This window comes from Neoarius graeffei, chromosome 2 (genome assembly GCF_027579695.1).
Source record: "Neoarius graeffei isolate fNeoGra1 chromosome 2, fNeoGra1.pri, whole genome shotgun sequence".
NCBI lineage: Eukaryota > Metazoa > Chordata > Actinopteri > Siluriformes > Ariidae > Neoarius > Neoarius graeffei.
The window spans coordinates 38,699,994-38,713,897 of record NC_083570.1 but is presented as its reverse complement, the minus strand read 5'-3'; the positions used below and the strand labels follow the sequence as shown (position 1 = coordinate 38,713,897).

Below are 13,904 nucleotides of genomic sequence, written 5' to 3'. Positions count from 1 at the left end.
ATGCCATGATTAAGTGTGTTAGAAATCAGGTTTTAAACCGGTCAGTGAGGAGGACACTGAAATGTGTCCCAAATGACCAAACATGATTTTTAGTCAATCTTGACAAAAGTTTAAACCATGCACCTTTAGACTATGTTAGAAGCATGTTCAAATTAGGGGCATAAGTCGAAGATGAAACTAGAAGGGCACTCGGTAGAGTACACACCTCTGCCAAGTCACATATTCGGATTTGTTTCAAAATCTAATTGATGGGGCGTCGTGGCTCAGGTGGCTAAGGCGCCATACCATAAATCCGGGGACCCGGGTTCGATTCCGACCCGAGGTCATTTCCCGATCCCTCCCCATCTCTCTCTCCCGCTCATTTCCTGTCTCTACACTGTCCTATCCAATAAAGGTGAAAAAAAGCCCAAAAAAAAAAATCTTTAAAAAAAAAAAAATCTAATTGATGTTCCTTGGTCCATGGCCCACCTTTCCTCAAAATTTCATCAAAATCTATTCACTACTTTTTGAGTTTAAAAAATCCATTGGCGTAACTCGAAGTTGCGGAAGTAATAAGTCTGGCTTATAGAGTTTGATTTGTGGAGGATTTAACTCCTGGGCTTATGGTATTATAGTGGATTTTTTTTTTCCCGTCATATAGAGCGGCGGCTACAATTACCGACACCTTAACGATCTTTTGGCCATTGCAAAAGTAGAAAAGACTTTCAATACGTGAAATGTATATGAATAATTACTCAAACTTCCACTGGGAAAAAAAATGGGTTGATTACCGATTGCTTAGTGTATCAGATCATGTGACACCGTTCCACAATTATTGACACCGAGATGATGATAATTTATTTAAAAAAAAAAATCGGTATGTGGTATTAAGTTAAGAAAACATAGTTTTTATTTAAAATTTGTTTTACATAAACTTATATTTAGTACAAAATATCTTTTATATAAATATATCGATGTTGGTGTTTACGTAAATGAGTAAGTAACTCTAATGTTTGTAAACAAATGAACTGATAATGTTTAACCTGTCAGAAAATCTTTTTGTTCCACTTTCTACCCACTTTCTAAGTGTTTTTGTAGATCACATTTTGTTAGTCATTCGTTGTTGTTTGTATTAATTTCTAGTTTTGTCGTTTACCAATAAATGTCAACGGGCAATTGACACTGTAACCACATGAAAATCCAGGTCAAAGGTCGCATGTCATTCCTCGAACCAAAATATAAAATGTCTACTGATATTGTAATATGTGGTAGATATTTACAACAAACTGCAAAAAAATTAATTTCTGAATGGAATAGAAAAGTCTGAATATTTCAAGCGTGTCATTTTTTTATATGCTAGGAATTTAATTCTGCTCTAATTCTATTTATTGCAATCGGATTCCAAATACTCTATAAACATTCCATTCTGTTATGAATCAGAAAAAAAATTATTATAAATTACAGCGCTTTTTTTTTTTTTTTTTTTAAATATAAAGTACTTCATCTACTTCAACAATGTTACACAAAGACCAATACATAACAGTTGTAAATGTCACTTAATTCCACAGGGTGTCGATAATGGTGGACACCGGTGAAAGTGATCACTATTATTGACACCTCATGTGACTTCTCAAACGGCTGTTTAGATACAAAATGGTGACTGTCAAATGACAGAATAAGAAACAATGTAGGTTTCGACAAGGAGATCATGAAATATCGGTGAATTTGATAAGTAAAAACATGTCCATGATCTTTCCACCCTGCTTACCTGCGATGATGTCCGGGTTTTCCTTAAATTGCTGATCGTGCTAAAAAAAAAAAAAATTCCATCTCAGGTAATGAGCTGCGTCATCACATGACAAGATCAAAGAGCGAGGGGGCGGGGTCTTCCGGTTGATTAATTAACCAATAATAACTGTTCTAACCCAAACTCACCTTTGTAAAATTCTTTTTGTTCTCAAATATGTTTGTGAAACATTTCTTTCCACAAGGCACTTCGACTAACATGTTTCTTTTAAGAAAAACTTACACACAAACAAACTGCAAGGAAATGCCCATACATACACAGATAACAAAACTAATACTGATGAGAACAATAATAATTAAGGCACAATAAAAATAAACAATAAAAATAACTGCAATACACTGTAAATAGGATGTAAAATACAAGACCTACAGGACAACATCAACCCCCCCCCCCCCCCAATTAACCCGTGAATATCCCACCCTCCCCAGGAGTGCAATGTGAAGTTACTGGCCATCCTAATCAGTTGCCTTATCAAGATAAGAGACCAAAGGTTCCCAGATTTTTTCAAATTGCCTTAACTTGTCTTTTAGGATGAATCTGATTCTCTCCAGGTGGAGAGTACCTGTCAAATCTGATAGCCAGTGTTTGAAGGAGGGTACCTCTTTTTTCTTCCAATATAAAAGAATCAATTTTTTGGCAGTTATAACACCATATGACAGAAGACGCTGTTGTGCTACATTAAGCTTCAAGAGCTCATCAGATATTCCCAGAATAATCAAAACAGGATCCGGAGTTATTTGGACTTCAAGAATCCTAGACAGGAAATGAAATATGTCACACCAGTATTCTTGTAATTTATGACATAAGGCATAACTGTGTGATAAGGTAGCCTCTGTGCATTCACATTTCTCACATATTGGTGAGACGTCAGGGAATATCTTATGCAACTTGGCCTTGGAGTAATGTAATCTGTGTAGAATTTTGAATTGTATCAAGCGATGTCGAGTATTAATGGAACATTCATGTATGTATTCTAAACACTCCTCCCACACATACTGAGAGATTGGAATTCCAAGCTCTGTTTCCCATTTGTCCTTTAAAGTGCTCGTTCTGGGTTGGTCCATACTCAGCAATGTGTGATATAGCAGAGAGATTATGAAACGAGAGTTGGCAGATATTTTCATGGAGCTCTCCAAAGTATCTGGCGCTACCACCTCAAAATTAGGAAGATGTGTTTTGACATAATTCCTAATCTGAAGATATCTGAAAAAATGAGTCTGTGGTAAGCCAAATTTCTGCTGGAGTTGTTGAAAAGAAGCAAAGGTGCCCCTAATGTACATGTCTCCAATGTTACCTATCCCCATCTCCTTCCATACACTAAATGTTCTGTCCACAATGGAGGGGATGAAGGTAGGGTTGGCTGCTATTGGCAATAAAGAAGACAGTGCACTGAGGTTGAAATGCTTTTTTAGTTGCTTCCATACCCTAATAGCATCATGTATGATAGGATTGTTTTTATAACATGATCTATTGATCTTCACAGGTGCTAGTATAACCGCTCTTATTGAGTATGGTAGACAGTCTTCCCGTTCCATCTCCATCCCACTAAACGGTGAAGGGGCGTCGTCTAGCCAGTGTACAATGGAGCGCAATCCAGTAGCCCAATAATATAGCTTGAAGTCAGGCAGCGCCAGACCTCCACTATATTTATGCTTACAGAGATGGTCTTTTTTAATTCTATGTGCTTTATAGTTCCATATGAAAGGAAGAACAATTGAATCTAGTTTCTTAAAGAAAGATTTAGTGAGAAATATGGGTAGATTTTGAAAAAGGTAAAGTATCTGAGGGAGAAAAATAATTTTGATGGCATTGACTCTTCCCAGTAGGGAAATTGGGAGTGTCCTCCAAAATTGGATATTGTGCTCCAGCTTTCTTAGTAAGGTGGGAAAGTTGGCTTTGTAAAGGGCATTGTATTTCTTGGTGATCGTCACTCCCAAGTAAGTTAAATTGTCCTGAACTACACGTAGAGGAAGCTGTTTGAGCCAGTCCTGATCTCCAAACCGTATAGGTAGCAGTTCACTTTTACCCCAATTAATCTTATACCCAGAAAAGGTACCAAACAAACTGAACACCTCCAGTATTGACGGGACGGTTACTAGGGGTTGAGTGATATACAACAATATGTCATCTGCATACAATGAAATCCTGTTTTTATTGTATCCTGTCTCATAACCATGTATCCTGGGATGTGCTTGGATAGTTTCCGCAAGCGGTTCTATGGCTAGGGCAAATAGCAATGGGCTAAGCGGGCAACCCTGCCTAGTACCTCTACCAAGTTGAAATGGGGTGGAAAGTGTCTGATTTGTAAGTATCCTAGCACAGGGTTTATTGTACAGTAGCTTGATCCAAGACAGAAATCTCTGGCCACACCCAAACTTTTCCAGGACCGCAAAAAGGTAGGGCCATTCCACCCTGTCAAATGCCTTTTCGGCATCCAGACTGAGTATGACAAGGTCCTGTGTGGGCGGCCTATCACAGTGCATAATGTTAAGAAGACGTCTGAGGTTATGAAAAGAATTTCTATTGGGGATAAACCCAGTTTGGTCTGGATGTACTAATTTACCCATGAAGGCATTAAGTCTCTTGGCCAGTGTCTTAGCTAGAATTTTTTGGTCTGTATTTAATAATGAAATTGGTCTATATGAGCCCACTTCCTCTGGGTCCTTCCCTTTTTTTAATAGTAGGGTAATAGTGGCCTCAGTCAGTGTTTGTGGTAATATGCTGTCCTCACATGACCGGATATATAGTTTACATAAATATGGAGCCAACAAAGCACCAAACTTTTTGTATATCTCGTTGCTAAGCCCATCAGGGCCTGGACTTTTACCATTATTCAATGATTTAATAGTTGATAGTAGCTCCTCACAGCTAATGTCTGCATTTAGAATCTTACGCTCCTCATCACTTAGAGACGGGAGGTTGCATTTATCCAAAAAAGACCGTGCTGCATCTGGTGCGGCATTATGTTCGGATGTGTATAGAGTTTCATAGAATTGCCTGAATCGATCATTAATCTCCTTGTGAGCGGTGAGGGCAATGCCAGTTTTGGATTTAACTTTATGAATTGTCCTATCATTTTCAATTTTACGCAATTGTCTTGCCAATAATTTATGTGGTTTATCACCAAACTCAAAGTACTTTTGCTTGGCAAATGTAAAGGCTCTACAAATCCTGTCAGACATTATTTTATTCAACTCATATTTGAGCGCAGCTATCTCTGTGTGTTTTTCCAAAGAGGGTTGTTGAGCGTTGTCTCTATCTAGTTGATAAATTCGTTTTTCCAATTCCATTTGTTGTGCTTTATTACTCTTTTTAAGGGATGATTGATAAGATATAACACAGCCTCTGAAATAAGCCTTAAATGTTTCCCATAATAATGTGGGTGAGATGTCATCTTTATCATTAGTTTCAAAAAAGAGTTTTATGTGTGTTTCTAAATATTCATAAAACTTGCTATCAGTGAGGAGCTGGGGATTAAACCTCCAATTTTTCTGGTTGGATGTATGTCCAGGGAGCTTAAGTGCAAATGACACTGGGCTGTGATCAGAAATAATAATATTATGGTATTTAGTGTTGTAACAGTAAGGTAGCAATTTACCATCAACCAGAAAAAAGTCTATCCTTGTATATACCGGTACATTATGTACTTTGGAATAAAAGGAATACTCTCTGCCTGAAAAATTAGAAATCCGCCAAACGTCAAATAGATTCATATTCTCAGTGTATGACTTTAGAAGATTGCATGCTTTGGAGGGTTCTATTCTCAGGGTAGATCTATCCAAATAAGTATCCAAAACAAAGTTAAAGTCACCCCCAATGACTAGGTTAGTATTGGAAATATCTGGTATCAAATTTAGGACTTTTCTTAAAAATTCAGGATCGTCACTATTCGGCCCGTATATATTTAACAAGGTCATTGGGGTAGAGTGGATTTCCCCCATAAGAATTACATATCGTCCATCCTTGTCGACAATTGAGGACATTTGTTTAAAGGGAACTCCCCTGCGTATCAGAATAGCTGCGCCTCTGGCTTTTATGGAGAAATTAGAGTGGTAAATTTGTTGTATCCACCTACATCTTAGTCTGTTATGTTCATCATTTTTTAGGTGTTTCTTGTAAAAAATATCAGCTTTTAATGATTTAAGGTAAGCAAGTACTTTACCTCTCTTCACAGGTTCATTAATACCATTCACGTTCCATGAGCAAAAGTTTAAATTGCCCCCACTCATCTCAAACTGTTTCCCAACATGCATTATATGTTTGAATTAAAAGCATACATTAATGTCTCCCTCTTTTTTGTTTGGTATATAAAGCCAAAAAACAAATAGCACTCCTTCCCACCCTCCCCACCCCTTCTCCTCCCACCCTATTACCCACCTTAAGCACATTCAGACACATAAAAAAAACCCCAAAACAAAGACAAAAACTAAAGATTGTCAGCCTCCTAGTTAGTGCACAATAAGAACCTTCCAAAAAGAGAATGAACTCTAACTTCAACAGCTAACAGTGAAAAAAACCTCTTGATCCTAGTAGCCCTGCAGTTGCAAAATCCCTCACCCAAACCCATTATAATTCAAATTAAAGGTCGTGCATTCTCCCAGGAATACATTGAAAGAAGATCTTCACATATTATGTGAACTCAAACACTGTAACTGGCCTATTGGTTTGAAACGTGTAAAAGAAAAAAAATTATTAGCCATATCTTGAGACTTATTCTGAAAAACAAAAAACACCACTGAAGTATATTGTATTAATATTATCCAATAAAGTCAGCCTCAAGGTAGATGACCGAACACAGAAAGGAGGTATAAATGCCTGAAAGGGTGTGTTTATATATTCTGCGCTCGCAGCCGTTAAGTGGCTTTATACATCTTTCCTCCTCCTTCATGAGTCCCATCGAAGAGGGTGGAGAGGCGTTCGGCAAACAAACGCGCCTCCTCTGCGTCGGTGAATGTAGTCTCCTTCCCGTTGTGCGTCACCCTCAGCTTAGCTGGGTATAAAAGGCCATATTTCACCCCGGGTCTATCCCGCAGTAAGTTTCTAGCAGGGGTAAAAGCCGCACGGCGTTTGACAATGGCAGGTGGAAAGTCTCTGAAAATTTGAATTCGCTGACCTTGATATGTGAGGGTTGTGGACTGTCTCACCCTCTGCAGGATCTCCTCGAGGGTGTGGCAGTAGTGTACCCTGATGATCAGATGCCGCGGGGGTTGGGTATCTTCCGGGCATTCTCGCAGTGCTCTATGTGCTCGGTCAATCACTGGCTTTTCATCAAGCCATAGAACCTCTACTAACAGCTGGGCTACGAAGTCTCTGGGTTTCTGCCCATTCTCTAATCCCTCCTTAACTCCAGCGATCCTCAGATTCTGCCGTTTAGACCGGCCCTCCAGGTCTAAGCCAGGGCTGCCAACTTTTCGAAATTCCTTGGAGTGAGATTTTTTTTGGGGGGGGGGGTCGACGGCAAAATTTTTCCGCACACCATGCAGTAAGTGGGAATTTTGTATTCAGTTTGATATTCACTTGTCCCCCCCTGCATTCTGGTGTTTTGTTTGTGGGTCGTCCAGCTGGAGATGGACAATGGGGGGGGTGTTGAGATTTTGGATTTAGTAGATGTTCCTGCATTCTGGTGGATTTTTGGAATGGCCTGCTGTGCCATACCTACATTCTTACACACCCTGACTTGCCAGGCCTTCAGCTTGTGGCCAACAAAAGCACCAAGTTTTGGCTTAAAGGTGAAAAAAGCCCAAAAAATATCTTTAAAAAAAAAAAGCCCCCACACTAGAAAACTACAGATGACTGCCAATGTTCCTGTAGCCCTATAGACCTGTGTTTCAGATTTAAAGGCAAGTTCATGTTTGAAAATATTTCATCAGCTAAGCCTAAACACCTTCTGAATTGAAACTACGGTAAATGTTAAGTTTTAATAACTGTTGCAAAAATAAGATTGTCCCTCACTGACTATTCATTATGCATTTAATTCATTATGCATTTAAGGGCTTTCCCCACCACTGGGTTCAGCAGAAGATTGGCATGGGGAAAAATATCAACAGCAAAAGAACAAATAAAATGCTTAAACAGTAAGCAAAATGTGCATGTGCTACAAGAAACATTAAAATGATTAAGTTTGAACAGTATTGAAACACAAAAAGCTGAACCTTGGCCATAGGTGGGACTGTGCACACAAAGTTGGGCTTAAAAATTTTGGTCATACTTAAATAAGCTATATTAATATATTTCTTAATTTATTTCTTATCTATGTTTCTTATTAGTAATAGAGCATTCGTCAGGGCCTGTTATCTGACAAATATTCTCTACCTGTCTTGCCCTCTTTGAAACCCTGTCTCCTCAGTATATTGTTCTGTCTTTTTTTTTTAATTATTCACAAGTTCAAGTTCTTTGATATTACAGGTGACCATGCTTTATTTACTTTAACTGAGCAATTACATACATCATAAATAATTAAAAATAAATACCCTGTAAATAAACATTAGGTATGGTGGCTAATGGCTCTTCTTGCATTTGTAATATTATCTCTTACTTGCTTTATTTTGCAACATTTCCAGTATGGCTTCAAATAAAGTCATAAAATATGATAACATACAGTAAACAAACTAAAAATGCGCCTTAATAAACGTTTGCTAAGGAGGTGCTCTCCCGTGCTGCTTGTTGGGGAAGATAGAGGCTGTGGCACGGCAGTAGGCCTATAATGATTTAGCATGCCTAGTACACAGCTCTCGATATGGCATTAAATATTCTCACAACACTTATAGGCTAAAACGATTCAGAAACTTTATATAAGTTCATAATTACGCCAGTAACACCACACATTGGCGTGCATATGTACAGACCTGTCTGAGACACCCGTCTTCAACTCGGACACCTTCTCTCTCCTCTTCCTCTAAATTGACGGTAGGCAATTATCCAACTTCCGGCGAGTGCAGCATCATTAGATGCGCCACCTACCATAGGGGAGTGTGTACAGAAGGGAACACCTCTCTGCCTGTTTAGCCGTGCGTAAGGCGTAATTGATCGATCGCAAGTGGTTGGCGTGACGCAATGGGTAGCCTAGATTAGATAGATAAACTAGATTTTTTTTCTAGCGTGAGAAATCGGAGGTATGGCGTGTGAAGACAATCAAATGCGTGTGTCTCATGCTCATTGCGTGAGAGTTGGCAGCCCAGTCTAAGCATTTGTCTGAAAGTTGTTTGACTTGACCCTGCAATGCCTTAACTTTAGCTTCGAGATCCGCAACGACGTCCGAAGTACCATTAGTGACTCGACTAAACTTTTCAGCGTGTCATCTTGGCCGTCCAGGCGAGCGTGTACAGTAATAAACTTATTGTCATTTTCCACTTTCAAAGCAGCAGTTTCACCTCTCAAAACTGTACTCACATCTGCAATCTTTTCATCAATTTTGGCGCAAATGTCCGACTTAACTTGGGATAAGTCCGCTTGCAGTGCTGCTATGGCAGCTAGCACTGCCTGTTGATCCGTGCTTTGAGTGCATGCCTCTGGGTTGTCTTTCCCACTCCGGCTCGGTGCTTCAGTTGGGCCTCCGTCCTCAGACGGTTCGGCCCTGGAGTTCGGTTTAGCTTTTGGCATTTGTGGAGCACTGTCGGCGCTATGAGTATCACAGATTCACAGACCTTCGTGTAAATGAGTCCAATTTGCGTGGGTTTGGTTTAATATGACATTTTAAATGAAATTCTGCAGGAGCTACAGCTAGCGCGTCTTATCTCCTCATCGCTCAAGAGCGCCACCTGTAAAATTTGTTTTTTATTGGTAAATCTGAAAAGGTGTTGATAATTATGGACTGTCGATAATTGTAGCCGCTGCTTTACTTGACTTCCTTGTGTGGGTATTTTTTTTTCTTCTCCCCCTCCCCCTGTGTGTGTGACCCTCAGCTGTTGGACATGAAAGTGTTTGTGGACACTGACTCGGACATTCGGCTTGTCAGACGACTGAAAAGGGATATTTCAGAGCGAGGTCGTGACATCACAGGTGTTATCAAGCAGTACAACAAGTTTGTGAAACCTGCATTTGAACAGTACATCGAACCCACTGTCCAGGTCGCAGATATTGTGGTTCCGAGAGGTAAGGTGCACGTTTAACACTTTGCCTTATTTAAGCTTCCTAACATTTCAAACATTCTTATTCAACACTTCCTTCCTTCCTGGAATGAGGATTTCTGATGAGGCTGAATGGTTTGGGGAAACTTGGTGTCTGAACTGGTTATAAACCTCTTCACTGATTGGTCTGTAGTGATATGTGATTGAAGAGGAGAAGCAAAGTGTCGCGCTCCAATGACATCTAACACCTTCTCCTCCTCAAAATATCATCACAAACTATTTTAAACCATACATAGTGATTTAATGGCATTTCCCATAGAGAGGTGACATAATCATTCCTTTTTAAAAGAGTCGCTTGGAAATGGCAACTTTTCAGTGACTGAGTAATGGAGATAAAATAATCGTTTCAGTTAAATGCTTATCCTCGGTCATTACACTAGTTTAATAAGTTGGTCATTAGGAGTCATACATCAGGTCAAAGCAACGGAGCTATTTATGTAATTTTTAGGCTTTTTTTAAATTGATAAACTTAACTACAAACGACACGTATTAAGTAGGTTTCGCGTTCACGTTTAAGTGGACTAAGCCAGGGCTTCTCAACCTTCTCTACTTTAAGGCCCGGTCCCACTGGCCGATGGACACAAAACGTATGCAAAAAGGACACAGCGGACGAGCAAAATTTCGGGGGTGGCTCTATCCGTTTTCATCCGCTCCAGAAATGGACAAAATTGGCGAAAATTTGCGAAAACAGAACGGAAAAGAACGGACGTGGGTAGTATATAGCGGGGATGTTAAACGCATGTTCATAGGAAGCCTAGCGGATGAAAGCGGATGGAAGTGGATGACAGCTCCGAAGGGGTTACCGGTGATAACTGAGAAGCGGACGCATAGCAGAAAGAGCAGATGCATAACGGATGAAGGGGATGCATCACGTACGCCTAACAGAAACAAAGGGGATGCTGCGCGGATGTATATCGGATGCAGACCGTTCACTGTGCATGCGGGGGGTATGAATTGCGTCTGCTCCGCGGATATAAAGGGATGCAGCATGCACGCCGTCAGCATAAAGCGGAAAGACGTGCTGGCGGCTACATCGATACATCTCTACTACTAGATGATTTTCTCCCCCTTTTTATACAAAATATCGATTGTCCGCTAGGTGTCCTTCTACATACTCTAGACATACTCCAGACATCCTAAATATACGAGATACATCCCAGATATAAACGCTTTGTCTGTTTTGAATACTTTATATACGAGATGCATACGCTTACATCCTTTCTATTTCCGTGCTACTAACGATGAATAGACGTTTCATGTACCTTATCTTTCCTCCCTCTTTCCGTTTTCAGCTGCAGCGGATGTGAGTTGCGAGGATGCCCAGAGGATGCAGAGAGGATACAGCAGACGTTTAACGGATGATAACGGACATAGAACGTTTGTTGCTCGTATATGTCGCGGATTTACATCGTACACGGCGGAAAGTTCATCCGTTCTAATAGTTTTGTGCAGCTCAAAACTTTTTGCGCGGATGAAATCACAGTGGACGGATGCTCGATGGATAGAGCATATGAAGCACGTATGCAATGAGTACACAACGGATGCATAGCGTTTTCCAACGGATGGCAAAGATTTTTTTACGTTTTACATCCTCTTTGCATCCGTAAGTGCAGTGGGACCGGGCCTTTAAGGCCCACCTATTCATAATTGTAACAAGTCGGGGTCCATTAAAACAGATCCCCAATTATTTTGCCTCATCTGTTCTATTAGAATCTAATAATCTAATTATAAAGTGTATTAATGGAATGCAACATCACTCCCTGTTACAGATGGGAGCCCAGGAATTAAATAAATGCAATAAAACAAACTGTTTTTAATTGTAGGTATTGTATTTAAAACTGTATGGATGTGCCAGAAGCCAACATAAAACCATGCATGCAGGGCATTCTCAGTCAAAAGGGATTAATGATCCAACAATGGAGTCTGGTCGATTAACACAAGAACTTATTGCCATGTTTGTGTACAGCAAACAAGCAAGTTATTAAAACCAAGAAGTGGGTACAGAAACCACTCAATGGGATTAGATCCTTACATGCTAACACAGAAGGATTTTTCCTATGAGTTGGAAAATTATCCATCCATTGAGTTCCACGATATCTCAAACTACCTGGTGCTGCAGACATCGTGCTACATGGACACACAGATGAAAACCTGGAAGAGCATGGAGGAGCACAACTTTTTATATGTGGCTGGGTTAAAGATCTGGGGATCAGGACACTACGAAATAGACGGCGGTAGACGGATCTAAATGCAGGAAGAGTATTTATTACCAGGAGTAATATTTACAAAAACAAAACACAAACGAAAGCAAAGCAGAATTATAAAGCAGAATATTTAAACAGTGTTTTAAACATGGCTTGAAAAAACATGACTGTGATAATGATGATCCTTCGTGAAGCCTCTGTGAAAACAGCGTTCATATCTGCGCATGCTAATTGCGCTCAAATCAGTATCAGGTGTTTCCCCATAATGACCAGGTCCCAAGAGCACGCACAACACGCTCGGAGTGTGTGCACGGCTATTCGAGCTGCACCAGACACGAGTGAAAAGGTGTGACAGTCAAGTGTTCACCTCCTGTGTGACCACAACTTTTAGCTCACGTGTATATCCAGGGTTTTCATTAGTAACCGATTGCTGATCGAAATCATCGGTTGTAATGACGTCTGAATCGATTGTTTTTCAGCCAAATGCAATTTTCTCTTAATTGTTCGAACTTTCTCATTGAACTTGTTTGAAAAGAAATGTCGTTACTTGTGCGCTGTTTGGTTGCTGAGGCTGTGTACATGTGACTAGATAAAAGGTGGAAACCGATTGGCTAATCCTTCTTATATCATCCAATCATTTAGCGCGTATTAAATTATAGCATATCACGTTGTTCCCACATGGTAAGATGGCGACCCTATCCTGTATGGTATAGCGTGATGGTGACCGCAACAAAAATGAAAGCGACCGCTGTTCGATTTCGGCTTCACAGAAAAAAAAACTGGTAAGTCTCGTGGAAAATGCCCAGCAATGTTCTCCACAGACACTTTTAAAGTGGCGCACCACCACGTTATAATTCTGGCCCGCCACCCTTCCCTTGGCCAAAAAAAAAGTAACTTCATCAGTATACACCAAATAAATTGTAAAGTATTCGCTTTATTATAATTTTGTAACTATTTAACACACAGAAGACCATTGAACGAATGCATACAGGGTGACCTGAAGTGGCCACGCGATTGCAATAGAAAGCCAGATTGAGGTCTATCCCTGCGTTACACTACACCGCACCACATTACACTATACTGACGCATAGTAATGCTGGAAGCTACAAGCTGCAGCTAGCCAGCAGCTCAATAACTTTGCGGGTGTTTGTAGCGTTATTGTGCAATGGTTACGCTTATCTATCGTCTTTTCTGACCATACACAGTTACAGTAATCATATAACAGCACACACATTAGTTAAGTTCAGGTATTTTATTTTACGTATCTGTGACCGTGTAGGCGAGAGCTGCATTTTCCCGTTGCTTCAGTGTTTGTTTACTGCAGGACTTCCGGGTTCCTGGGTCAAAGGACCCGAACTACGGAGGCCGGGGTGGCTTTGTAGTGCCAGTCTCGGGCACGCGCACCAGCTCATGCGTTGATTTGGAGTGGTTTCACCCAATTAACATTGTGTATTGTAAAAAATGTATGCATTTATTGTAATTGGGTATTTTGTTTATGCATGGAAGTTCATTTATTTTTCACACACAGAAAAAAATATAATTAATTCAGGGATGTGCAACAGGCGCATCAATCTCAACTGAAATGCCAAATGACTCTCACATTGACAATAAAGATATGTACAGTAAGTGTGTTAATTTTTTGTAAAATGATTTTAACAATGATTTAGCATTTCCTATCCATTTATTGGCCAGTTTCACTGTCAAAAAAGCCCAAAGTCCGTCAGCTTCAGGGGCACTTCGTTCCCCTCGCCCCCCACCAGGGCTCCGCCCCCCACTGGTCAGACACTG

At 40.2% G+C, this 13,904-nt stretch overlaps 1 protein-coding gene across 1 annotated transcript in view; it reads left to right on the top strand.

Moving 5' to 3' along the window:
- Positions 1-13,904, top strand: part of si:ch211-243j20.2 (uridine-cytidine kinase-like 1) — a 133,643-nt gene that overhangs the window by 42,054 nt on the left and 77,685 nt on the right. The window contains exon 6 of the mRNA XM_060914176.1: positions 9,688-9,877. Within this exon, the coding sequence (XP_060770159.1) occupies positions 9,688-9,877 (190 nt within the window). The remainder of the gene's footprint in view (positions 1-9,687; positions 9,878-13,904) is intronic.